Consider the following 13,487-nt stretch of genomic DNA (forward strand, 5'->3'; position numbering starts at 1 on the left):
ATTAGGTATATTTTAAATTCTTCAGGGTTTCAGACAAACAGTGGAGGCGTTTCTTGCAAACCAGCACAGAAGGACATAAGTGCACTTTGTGCAAGCTTCTGAGAAAAACAGCCTCCTCCGAGCTACTCCTTCACTGGTGGCTGTGAGCGTGGGGCAGGACCCTGCCTCCACTGGAGCAGCAGCTCAGCCTGGATGGCCTGGTTTGTTTCCCAAGCTGTGAGCCACTTCCAACTCATAGTTTCCCAAGCCATGACCAGGCCATGAAACATCATAGAGCCCTTCTGCACTACGTCAGTGTTTGTGCATGAAGTGAGGTGAGGGAAGATAAAGCTGCCCACTCCCAGAAGAGCGGTTTTCCTACCACAGGAGGAGGCTCAAGGAGAACATGGGGGCACACCAACCCATGACCTCTTCAGAATCCCATGCACTAACATGTTAATCCAGGCCTTAGAAGATCAGCATCATATAGCAGCCTTTCAGTACCTGGAGGAGGCCAACAGGAAAGCTGGAGAGGGACCACGAGGGCAATTAGTGACAGAAGAAGGGGTAATGGCTTTATAGTAAAAGAGGGTAGATTTACATTAGAAGAAGGAAGAGATTCTTTACTATGAGGGTGGTGAGGCCCTGGCACGGGTTGCCGAGTGAAACTGTGGCTGCCCCTCCCTGGCAGTGTTCAAAGCCAGGTTGAATGAGGTTTTGGGCAATGTAGTCTATCTAGTGTGGGATGTCCCTGCCCATGGCAGAGGGAGGTGGAACTAGATGGTCTCTAAGGTCCCTTCCTATCCAAACCATTATTCATGAAGAGCCCACATGCTCACAAATGACATTTGCTGTCAGTTCCACCGAGATGGATAGAGCCTGGCTAGACAGTGGACCCGATCACAGTATAATGATACACCAAGGATATCTGAGCTGCTACTGCCCTTGCTAAACCACTCCAATATGCAGCTGAGGACTGGATTTCTTCAGAGCTTCAAGGTTCGGTATGTTTTGTTAGCACTTTATTTTTTTCCCCACTGAAACAGAGAGAGGTGGAAGGAACAATCCAAAAATAAATGTCAGTGGGAGAAAAAAATAGGATAGACAAAGGTAAGGACAATTTTTCTCCTCAACTATTTGAACAATATTGATATTTAATATTTAATATCCTGGCCTTAATCACTGGTTACAAATTCCTGTTAGGAAAAAAGAAAAAAGCAAGCCAAATAAAAAGCAATGCCTCTGACTCCATATTGCCTGTTTGTATTTCTGGCCCCCAGCCTTTGTACAAACTGCTGCTACTTCTCTTTCACTACAGTGGTCTTATGCCTTTCCAGACAAAACTCTTAGGGGCCACAGACAGCTGAATCATGGAGGAACTAGTCAAATCTTCACTCACTCTTCCTATGAGCCAACTACCATGATGGCTGATCTGCCTGACTGTTAGCTGTTTTTTCAGAAGTATAGTGTTAAAGCTAAGGGCACTAGGCAGTTATTTTGGCAAAATATTCTTATTTATATTATGATTTAGACACAAATGCCATAATGGCAATTTTTCAAAGGCAATACCTTCCCACTAAGAAGTTGTATATATATTGATTGTCTGACACTAAACATTTTGAATGTTAGACTATTAGCACAAGAGAACCATAAAAACCTGATGTTTTCACTGTTCTGCAAAAATTGTTTCATTTTACCAAGACTATTACGCATACCCAGAAGATTTCAGCTCAGATCTAAAATACCCAATTAGCTTAAGAAAAACGGTTTACCAAGTATATACTCATATGATTTTCACAAAGGCGATACCATTCGTGTCATAAAAAGGAATAGCATCAAATATGTTTTCACAAAGAATTTTCTTCTGTTGTTCCACAAAAATCTCAAACTGCATGTCAGTTTAGAAAGTAACTCAACCCACAAATTATGCCATTAGAAAATGTCATTGGATTATCATATAGCTTAAAACATATAATTGAAAACTTTACTCTAAACCAGTAACGAAGTCAAACCCCAGTTCCAGTTTGTTCAAGGTTAAATCCAAAGTTTCTTAAACTTAGAAGTCAAATTAACATCTATGTATATATTTTTGGCATCAGTGTTTTGGGGTTTTATTTGAGTTTTCTGGGGGGATATTTCCAGCTTGATTTCAGTACTTTAGTTCAGACCATGACCTATTTACAAGCCAGTTCTGTCATTATAAAAAGCATTCTGGCCAGAGCAGCAATACAGAAAATTTCCTTCTTCCCTATTTTTTTTATTTCTTCTTTTTCTTTTTAATGAGAACATTTTCTTTAGGAATGGATTTCATTAAAACGACTATAAAAATATTTAGTTCCTAGTATGCTACATATTCATTTAGCTTTACAATTATATATCAGATGCTGCAAGTGTTTGCCTTTCAGCATTTTGCCCTAGACCTTGCAACTAGAGAAGACATGACATATCCCTAGCAACATCAGTTATTACACCCACTGTATTCTTTTGATACCCCACTAATACTGAAGCATATTACAAAATAATGACTTCCTCGTCAAACACAATTTTGCAAAAATTATACTCTCCATCTGTGACAACTATAGTGTAACAGGGGAAAACCAGCGTTATGATCCTGAACAGATATTACAATTGGTAACAGGAAGCTGGTTGGCAGCAGGTCAGTGAAGTCCACCGTCTTGTTCTGTGGACTGTTTGGAGAGGTGCTGTTACAGGAACTAGAAAACACAGACCTTTGCTCAGACTGATGGCTAAATGGCAATTTTAGTGCAAACCAGTGAAAGGTTGAGATTACAATGTTAAATCTAATCCACGCAGAGTGATCATGACACTCTTCTGACCGGTTTCCCTTTATGTACTAAAAGGAAAGACATAGTTTCATACATCCCAGATCTCATAACCCTTTAGCCAGTAGAATTCAATCCCATGTAATTTTGATTTACTATACCTCACTAAACTGTTGGCAGTGTCAGGATCTTGTGCTGTTACCGTGCCAACAGAAGTCCCGATCTTTGCATTTTCATAAACTTCCATGATATAGGAAGGCATAGAGAAGAGAGGAGGTTCATCCACATCACCAACGATGATCTTCAACATTGTTACATCTTTGAATGGTCCCAAGTGTGAAAAGCGGAAATCAAGATGAGTATTTGCTCCTTCTATATTAAGTGTATATGACTTCTTTTTTTCATAGTTGAGTGGCTGTTGGCAGAAAAAGAGATTTATCAATGCCATTCTGTGCTTCAGCTTAGCCTGCTAGAAAGCTAACAACATCTCTGTTTAACTCAAACCACATTTCTTCATGTTACTGGAAAGGGACAATATTCTGTGATATTCTGGCATACCTTGTAAGTAGAAGTATATACATGAATCAAGGCGGATTCAGGTTTTTGCTATAAAGTAATTGTAGGCGAGGTACAAGTTTTGGAAAAAAATCAGGGTTTAGACTGAGCCTCAGACTTTTCTTCTGTCATTCTGTCTCTGATTTTATAACATTGTTAATGGTCAATGCTAAATGCTGAAAAATGTATATACAGCTATAACCCAAATTAAATTATCTTTGTATCTTAAATTAACAAGATTAATAGACAGTGATACGGATACCAACAGTCTTTTGTGAATCTCTTTTATCCTCAACTGAAAAAAGTTGTTGCAGAAAAACAGTCATCAGATAGGAACTTAAATATGTAAGGATAGCATAAACACGTGGTGTGTGCTTTTTAATCAGAAAGGGTGCATCCCTGTTTTCTAGACCATTTTCTTCTTAATTCTTAACCAGCAACAATGAGAGAGACAACTCTTCAGCTTGTCTCCCCATGTAGGGCTGTGCTGTACATAGATTATGGCATCATAAATGGGAAGGAAAGCTACCGCTGGGGATATGCCTTGTGCTGGATGTTCCAATAATACCCAGTGCCCTGTACTACCCACCAAAAGTGCCCTTGCTACTTTATCATTGCCCTGTTATTTAAATCAATAGATTCCTACTAGGAATCCTACCTCTCTACTAGTAAGAAAGAAGCTGAGGTTCTGACTCATATACCATACATCACAGATACTGTCTTTCTTAGGAGTCACATTTCTTGTCATTTACACACATGGAAATTTTGCCTTCCTACTTCAAATGGTTTTCGAACTATTGTGAAGTAATTATATGGACTTGGCATGGTTAATTTAACCCTACATTAGAACGCTACAATGCTATATGTCTTGTCTTCTGCAAGATACAAGACAAAGTTGACACAGACAACTCTCAACTCTTCTGGTGCCTGAAGAGAAGTAATTTAAAAGCAAAGCAAGTCCTGTGATATTCCATATCTTTGAGCAACTCATAAGTCTAGTTGTTACATCATTTTTCTTTTCACTTGTGATAGAATTTTTAAAAAAATCTAGTTGCAATTTGAATGTACAGAAGTGTATTTTGCTCAGCTTAAACATTGAGTATGTTTTAAAATATACATTTGTTTTGCATTTGAAGAACAAATCAGGCCCCCATTTATAGCACATCTAATGCTGTGCTAAGAAATTTGCTCCTAGACTCATCCATTATTTCAGGTAATTTGAGCTTCTACCAGTAGGAGGTTTTTATTTCTTCCTATTTTTGAGATCTATTAATGAACATTCATAATAAAATAACTAAACTATTCTAATTCATTAAGAGTTTGGGCATAAAAAATATAATGCAAAGCAATTTATATTTACAAAGGAAATATTTCAACTATCCCATGAGATTCACAATAAGACTCATTTAAATCCAAATAGCCAAACAGAAAGACGCAGCTCTGTCCTGTCTGACCCTTTACTCTCTCCAAGAGAAGCAAATACTCAAATAAATTGCTTGTAAAGATATTCACTTGTGATGTGTAAAACCTAATTCTCAGTCATTAGCTTTAGCTATGAGATGAGACCCAGCATTTTTCTGTATCTCTAGAATTCCACATAATTTCTAGATTTACTTAAATTTACTAGATTTCTTGATTTACTTAAAAATTGTCCAAGTGTTGAAGACCATGAACTCTTTCCTGGAAAGACAATCTTGCATATAAATTTTAGATGGACTTAAAAAGAATTTTTGTTTGTGTTTCTCGTCTTCCCAAATACCAACGTCTTTCCATGACAATTACCCACATATCTTCAGCATGTATTCATTGTTTTTTATGATTTTCATGCCAAACCAAAAATACTAAATGTAATTCGAGTGACTAGTCACAGGACTAACTGGCAAATACTGCTATTCATTGCATTGCAGTCTTTTTCTAATATTAGACTCCCAAAAGGAACAGCAGAATCTTATGTGAAGTAAACAGCTGTTTCCTGAACATTTCCATTGCCCTTATACAAAATAAAAGAGACGTGGGCTGTTCAGACTGTTTTTTTGTTTTGGGAGGGGGGGGAAGCTTGAATGATACTTGCTGGCTTGAGGTCAGGAAAGTTCTAGTGTACTTCTCCAAAAGTCACAACAAGGGGAGAACACGCTGACCAGTCATTTTCTGAAGAATCTGGAGAGAAATGTTTTTTACTGTGCTGTTTGCTTTGGTCTCCCACTCAAACAAGGAACTGCATGAGGCAAAGGGGAAATCTTTAATGACAGTTTGCAATCAACCCTTTCTGGAAAGAGCTTTGAGGATGAAAGGCTGCTCCACAGGGCTTGACAATAGCAGAGATAATGACCTTTTGGGTCAGCCCAGAATGAGAAAAACTTCCTTCCAACACTCACAGACTTTGAATGCCTGTTGAACAGCCTAGCATGGAGGTGCTGATTTTTTGCCTCAGACCTCAAATAAGCAAAGTTTTAAAAGGTTTGAGGAGGACTTTTGGTCTCCAGACAGAGTAATACACTAACTGCTGTCTTTTCTGATGTGCCTGTTATACATCTAGAGAAGTATTAGAAGAGAAATCAACTATGCTACTGTAATAGAAGGTATTGGAATCTGATATACAAAACAAAAGTGATTCTGTTCTCAGAGGAGATTACCTATTTCAGGTGGGCGGTCAAACTAAATCAGGTTCAAACCTTATCTAAATAAAAGTAATTACAGTACACAGTACATAAAATTCTTACTAAATTACATACAAGATCTGAGTAAAAAAAAAAAAAAACAAAAACAAAAAATGAGATTACCTTTTTTGTACTGTACAAGGAAAGAATGGAGGCATTCCACATCAATTTATGTAGCTCTAAGTACTGAATTTCTGCTCAACTGAAATATAACATTAACCAAGCAAAATGTACCCCTTCTTGTCTTGATGGGAAAATTATTCAAATCACTGTCATCTGTATATGTAAGAACAGGCAACATATGCTTTTATCAGATTCTAAAACATAGTGAAAATTTCCCTGAAGCTATTTTGTCTGCCAAAAACAGTAAGAAATGTGATTTTACACTTATGTATGGATTCCTTCATTTTGCTGAAAATTCTTCCTTCCTGTTTCATGTTCTCAATATGCATAAATGTTCTATTTAATGAACAACAATCATGGTGAACTTTTAAACAGGAACAATTCTCATTTTGAAGAAGAAATAAGAGATTATGACATTAGCTACAACAAGGCCACCAGGAAATAAGTTCAGTGGTATAAAACTGATAGATCTTATTTTTGTGTAACTGAAAGAGGTGGGTATTAGACAACTTTTATAAAAGATACTGCATTAAAGCCTTCATAGATACAGAAATTGAAACCTTTTTTAAAACTGTTATGAATGATCAAAATAAATTTCCTTCAGTTACAAAATCTTTTTTAAGATGTTAAATAAAAATTTACTTAATTATATATCTATTCAGATGCCAAAAATTACATTCTTTATGAAACTTTTTATTCATTCTCTTTTCCAATATTTTCTTGGGGTTTCATTCTTCCTATCATTAATTAGGCCCAGAATATGTATCACCAACTATGAATACAAATTGATTTTTATTCTTTATGCTGTATGGATATAATTGATATCTTCAAGACTCAATAACAACAAATCCAGCTAATTGATGTCTGTAAGTTCAAATAAGGACTGAAACCATGAAATTGTTTCTCCTTATTGGAAAGCTTTTTAAAAAATAGTTAATATAATAAGCCATCTCTCTGTTTTTTTATAAAAGTATGCTTAAGTCTAGCATAGATAATTAGTATAATTTCGCAGACACTTCAGGAAACTTTCATGAACTCAACTCAGAGGAGGTGAAATTATCTAAGGAATTAGATTTGTGCATGTAATTCAGTTAAGAATCAAATTAAATGGCAAGAACACTTTATAATTAATAGTTTAAATAGACAGGGATAAATATAGGAAATGCATGTAAATGATAACCAGCTTGACCAGTTACAAGCCGGTGTTTACATTACACAGTGCACAAGACTTGAACATTTAAATTCCAGCTGGTAACTAAGAATAACAGCATGAAAACTGAATTATACATTCATTGCCATGAATAAACTTTCTCTGTCAAGATTCAAGCAGCCTGAGGACAACTGTAAAACTTTCAGCAAAATTTTACTTCTTTTAAAGAAATTTAATGTGCAAAAGAATAATTCAGGAAAATTAAACTATAAATTCAGTAAGATTTAGTTTATTGTAAATACTAGATATGGTCATTGAAACAGCACAAAGAATTTAAATAAATATTTCTTTCCTTGAATTTCTTTTCTCCCTGACTTTCCTGCAAAGATTCATAGTATCCCAGGAAGAAATGTGAATAAGCTAACACTGATGAAGTTCACGGCTCAAAAGATTTACATGGTAAAATATTTTCATCATGTAATATACTTATTCAGCATTCATAATTATATTTTAATTACATACACTTCACCCGAAGCTGGAGGGGACACAGCCAGGACAGGTGACCCAAACTAACCAAAGAGGGTATTCCATACTGTATTATACATATATACACATCATGTTCAGTATAAAAGAGGGCTAGTTAGGGAGGGGCAGCATGGTTGCAGGAAGCGCAACTCAGGATCAATCTGTCTTCATAAGGGGTCTGAGCTGTATAGTCTGAGTTGTGCTTTTTTTTTGTGGTGAGAAACTGCACTGTGTATCAACCGTTGTGTATATTCTGTATCCTGTTGTTGTTATTTCCACCTCCCTTTGCTGTCTCAGTAAACTGTTCTTATCCCATCTCAGGATGTCTGCCATTCTCCTCCCCATCCCGCAGGGGGATGGAAGGGTGCTCAGCTGCTGGCTGGATCTGAACCGACAATGGGAGTCAAAGTCTATTGCTTACCTTCCTCAGGGAAAGAATTCCTTCCCTTGTTTCTTTGTCAGTGGATATGGAGAACACCCCAGAACCATCACCATTTATAATTGTGTACTTCATGTCTGCGTTTGAACCAGTGTCTGCATCATTTGCTTTGATTTTGCCAACTGCTGATCCAACTTGAGCTGATTCAGGAACATACAGCTGATAATGCTCTGAAGGGAAAAAAAAACAAACAAAACAAACCACAATAGATTGGACATTTTCTAGCCAATCTAAATTACAGAACTGTTACATGCTGGATCACTTCTGAGTAAATGGAAGAGTATTTCATACGCAAAACTGACAAATTCTTGATAGAATTTAAAAAGGAATTATATTTTACTTGAGATTCCTTCCTTATTTAAAATCCTATTTACCTAATGCAGGATTTTGATTTTCACTGTTATCCTTACTCGTCACCACATATCACAGAAATTAACTCTGAAGCTTACTTCACACCAGTATTTTTAAAAGTTTATCTTCTCCATAACCAACTTAACTGTCAAATGAGTACTTTTGAAGTGGAAAATCATTGTATGATATATTTGCTTTTTTTTTTTTCTCTAATACTATCAGTTTTGCAATATTACATCAACATTTTGCAATATGGGATCAACACATATTTCTTTCCACAGAAAAATTTTAAGAAATCCTAATATTTTACCATTACCACTTTAAGGTATTTTTGTTGCAGTAGCAAATGCTTTGCACATAAATTTTCATTGGTGGCCACAGTAAGGAAAAATGAACATAATATGTACACGAAAGTATTACACAATTGTGGCCATAACAAGCATATGTAACAACTATGATCTCCTTTCAATGCTTTAATCACCTGTTAGTTAATCATTAGTAAAGATTTATTTTTTTTAAAGACCAACTTCTTAACTGAGTCTATCCTTTTTGTTTGAATCTCCTAACAGGCACAAAGTTGCCTGAGGAACAGGAAGGTGTCACAAGGAGCAAAAGGTGGCCAACAGCCACAATATGATAACATAAACCTCAACTTCCATCTGAAACTAAAAGATCCTCTCTCCAGCAATGCTAGTGTTGTAATGCACCAAGAATGCTGAACCCTACCAGCACTGAAAAGGAGAATAGACATTCAATAGAAGGTGTCACGTACCACCCACCCTGTGCACCATCACCATTCTCCTGAACAATGCCCTGTCCATATCCCTCACCAACAATCTGCACAGTTTATATCACAGGCCAACCACCAACACAGAAAAGAGAGCAAAATGACAGCTGCTGGCATTACATGTCTTCTGAAATGCAAAGTTTTCTCTATATTCCTCTTTGACATTCTGCAATAATATATGCAATAGTGCAACATTGAGGTGCAGGACAGTGGATCAGAAGATGCTATATATCAAAGCCAACATGTTACAGTTTTCTGTGTCTAAACAAACTATCATGACTGCAGAGGTGCCCTTGGTAAACCTGTAGAATGAGAAATGCAATTTTAAAATTGAATTCAGAGATTAAAGCTGCATTATGAAAGAAAAATTCTATTTGTTGGATGGACTGAAGAAATCATGAAACTACAGAAGCTGCAATTGCAGAGGGAGTTGTTGTTATCACTAAAATACAACTAACTTTAGATACCTGTTAGAGAAAATAGATTTTATTGCACATTTGTCAAATGCCTTTGACAATGGTTCCTAAACCTATTTATATCCTTGAATTGTTTTTGTAATACTATCTCATACTGCTAATAAACAATTATATATAACAAACCATTATAAGAAGGATGGACAACTGTACTAAACTTGTTAGTCCAAAAGGAAATAATATGTTTCATAGGAAAACAAAAAATAAGTTATCATGCATTAGGGAAGTCTCAAGGGAAACAAGAAAAGTCCAGCAGAACAAAAAGTATGATTTACCATGTAAAATAAAATACCACCACTGATATAACAAGAAAAATGCTTAGTAGTTGATTCAACTAAAACACATAGTTAGTTCTTTGATATAATTCTTTGATACAAGTATAAAAGCCATCTTCACAAATTTCCAACTGAATACTTTGTCATGTATTCTTTTGCAGTGCTTTATGCTCACAAATGATGTCAAGTGGCACGTTCTTATCACTGGTTACTTTACTTCATACATAAAGCTATAGTGATGGGATGAGATTCATTTTCAAATTTACTTATTGTTAAAAATAACTGTGAAATGTGGCCTTTTGACACTTTTGTTCTGACTAATGCATTCCAAGAAGGAAAATGTTGAGGTCATAAAGAATATGTTCTGTAGAGGCCATAAAGAAAAAGTTATATAATCAAGCCACTTCAGGAACTAGAAGTGTTATAACTCATATGATAGTGTGAACTAATTAGAGACTTCCAAATAGTCAAACTAGATCAAATATATCCACATGACACTACACTCTGCTTTATAATCACACCACAAGTGTTAGCCATCTGTTTCAGAAAACCATTTTACTGATAGCAACTTCAAACATTCTGAAGTAGTAAAACTTCAAGCAAAACAAATATTTGAAACCAGTCATTATTTATTTTTTGTTTTGCATTTGTAAAACTAAAATGTTTTAAAAAAATGGATGGGATGAAAACTGTTAAAAAATAGAAACTCTTGGATCATAAGGTTACAAATGTCTCCCAACAAGTATTTATCCGCTGCTTTGCAGAAGCAAACTGAAGATGCCTCATACAGAAATGAGCCAATTTAATAATTACAAATAAAACTAACTAAACCAAACAAATACATAAGAGGATAACATTCAGCATGATGAAGGTTAGACAAAATAGAGATGTATATTTGGTCTAGTGGTGGAAATTGGAAATGTTCCTGCAAAATAATAAATCATAAATTTTATTACTGAAAAGTAGAGAAACTGACTGAAGGCTCAACCGAGCATTTCATTGAGCATTGAATAAATTTTTATAGGACATTAAAAGAAATGTGGGATGCATATACTGTGAATTTATGATTCTTTACTGTAAACTATGAATCTGTCTCAACCCTCTAAAAATTGGTTGGCAAGTTAGGAGCCCTGAGGTTCAGGTACTGGTCTCTATCAAAATTGTTGCACCGAATCTGTCCAGGTTGAACAGATTGTTCTCATGCTTCCAGCATCACAGCCTGGGAGCTGTTGTAAAGCAGAAATTTCAAACAGTCTTAGGGACACTCTGAATTGCCCTAGAAAAGCTGCCCAATGGCTTATAGATCAAGATTCTATAAAGGTTGATTTGGTTCTCAATTTTTATGTTAATATTCACTCAGATACATTTACTTAGCTCATGAAATGAGCACATCGATGCTCTTTTCCAGTTAATGTACAGGCTAGCCATACCACTCTGCAAGACTTTAATCCATGCTAATTGAAACATTGTTCAAATACATATAGGTGACCTTCGTCTTTCTTTCAGTAAACTATATGGTTTATCTGCCATTATAGTACAGAAGCAATTTACTGATCTGCAGAACAATTTACTTCTCATTTCAATTACCCTACAGGCAACCTATAATTCTGTGTTTTACTCTTGGAGAAGCAACTGTTTGAATCTCTCTTTCAAAAATGTAGTATGACAATATTCAATGCAACTTAATAAGCATGCTATTTTATTCATTAATCTATTCAGTGCATAATTTTTACTTATTTTTATAGGTTATAATGTCCTCTTGAATATCAGGAAATACCTTACTTGACAAAGGATGGGATGACAGGCATAATACTGAACGAGTAGAGAAATAATTAAATATTGGACTCCTTGTTATGTCATTATCCAAGGTATTGCTTTAGTAACATGAAGATAATGTTACTTGGTGATGAACCAACAGATATGTTCATTCATATACCACAGCTTGTACACTGATGCCTTTTTCTACCTACTGGCAAATTGCTAAAGAGCAACTGATTGCCTTAACACAAAATACATCTATATCCTAAATGCATATCAAAGTGCTAAGGGAAGAAAGGTTGCTGGTACATACAACTAGCTAAATACTCAGTCATAAGCCAAAATGATAGAGATACAGACAAAAAATCAACATTGAGCCAGATTCAAAGTCTGATGATTATGGGCATGAAATTCATCTGGCAGCCAATTAACAGTTGTTCAGGAATCAAAACTGTGACCAAATCTATTTAATGTCTTAATTAATGACCTGAATGATGTGTTCCATGTGCTCACAGCAAGCAAATGTACAATACCAGTTTGGGAAAACATGGCCAGTATGCTAGAGGGCAGGGTTGCTGTTCAAAGACACCTGGACAGGCTTGGGCTGACAGAAATCTTATGGTGTTCAGTGGTGGCACTGGGGAAGGAATAACCACAGAATCACAGAATGGTAGGGGATGGAAGGGACCTCAGGAGATCATCTAGTTCAATCCCCTTGCTGAAGCAGGATCGCCTCAGTAGGTTGCACAGGATAACATGGAGATAAGTTTTTAGTATCTCTAGAGCAAGAGAACCCACAGTCTCTTTGGGCAGACCATGCCTGAGCTCTGTCATAATGCCATCCTCCAGTGGACGCTTAGGGCCAACCACTTGTAGAGCAGTTATGCAGAAAAAGACCTGAAAAACATCTTTCAAAACTTGACTAGATGAGGTCTTTAGTGACTTGACATAACTGAACCTGCTTTAAACAAAAGGTCAGATGACCTTTTGAAGGTTCTGCATGAATTTATGTTCCTGCCATTTGTAAAGTTATGTCTAGAATTTTACTGCAAGCCATCTTTGATAAAAATAAAGGGTAGCTCCAACTGTGGCTGTGTTCAATCTTGCTTGATGGCTTTCTACTACAAAGTTATTCTTCATTCACAGAGCTGCTTGCTTTCATTACATGTAATAAATTACTCTGGATTTCTCTTTTGAGACTGCAGTCCATTTCTCACAGTATGTCTTGGACATTTCTTGCATGTTCTTTGCTATCCTTATTTATAATATAATAAAACTAATTTTAATCTATGAACTCTATGAATACAATAAGTTTTACATTTCCAGAAACTCAGTTATTTTTGAACTACTGTCTCTGTTCTGAATATTGTTTGATGACAACATGCATGTTTGGCTTATTATCTGCCAGAAAAAAACCAAAACCCCAAAACAGAACAAACCAAAACAAACTCCAAAAACCCCAACCAAAAAAAAACCCCAAAACCAAACCAAAAGAACCCTAAACAAAACCCTGTGTTTTTACACTTCCAAAAGTATCTGAAGTGGAAGTGAAGCTATTTCTTATTTGCAAATATGATCCCGAAACTCAGATATTTTGCTTGTCTTGAAACTCTGGAGAACATAACACTCTTG

The 13,487-nt window shown here is 35.9% G+C and overlaps 1 protein-coding gene across 2 annotated transcripts in view; it reads right to left on the reverse strand.

Annotated features, from left to right (window-relative positions):
* The window catches only part of CDH18 (cadherin 18), a gene marked incomplete at both ends in the record, with an annotated part of 179,236 nt that overhangs the window by 43,533 nt on the left and 122,216 nt on the right, over positions 1-13,487 (reverse strand). For both annotated transcript variants that reach the window (XM_084280353.1, XM_084280352.1), the window contains 2 exons: positions 2,924-3,177; positions 8,194-8,381. In XM_084280353.1, the coding sequence (XP_084136479.1) occupies positions 2,924-3,177; positions 8,194-8,381 (442 nt within the window). The remainder of the gene's footprint in view (positions 1-2,923; positions 3,178-8,193; positions 8,382-13,487) is intronic.

The sequence above is a fragment of the Gallinula chloropus genome (assembly GCF_964237585.1).
Source record: "Gallinula chloropus genome assembly, chromosome: 2".
Lineage (NCBI taxonomy): Eukaryota > Metazoa > Chordata > Aves > Gruiformes > Rallidae > Gallinula > Gallinula chloropus.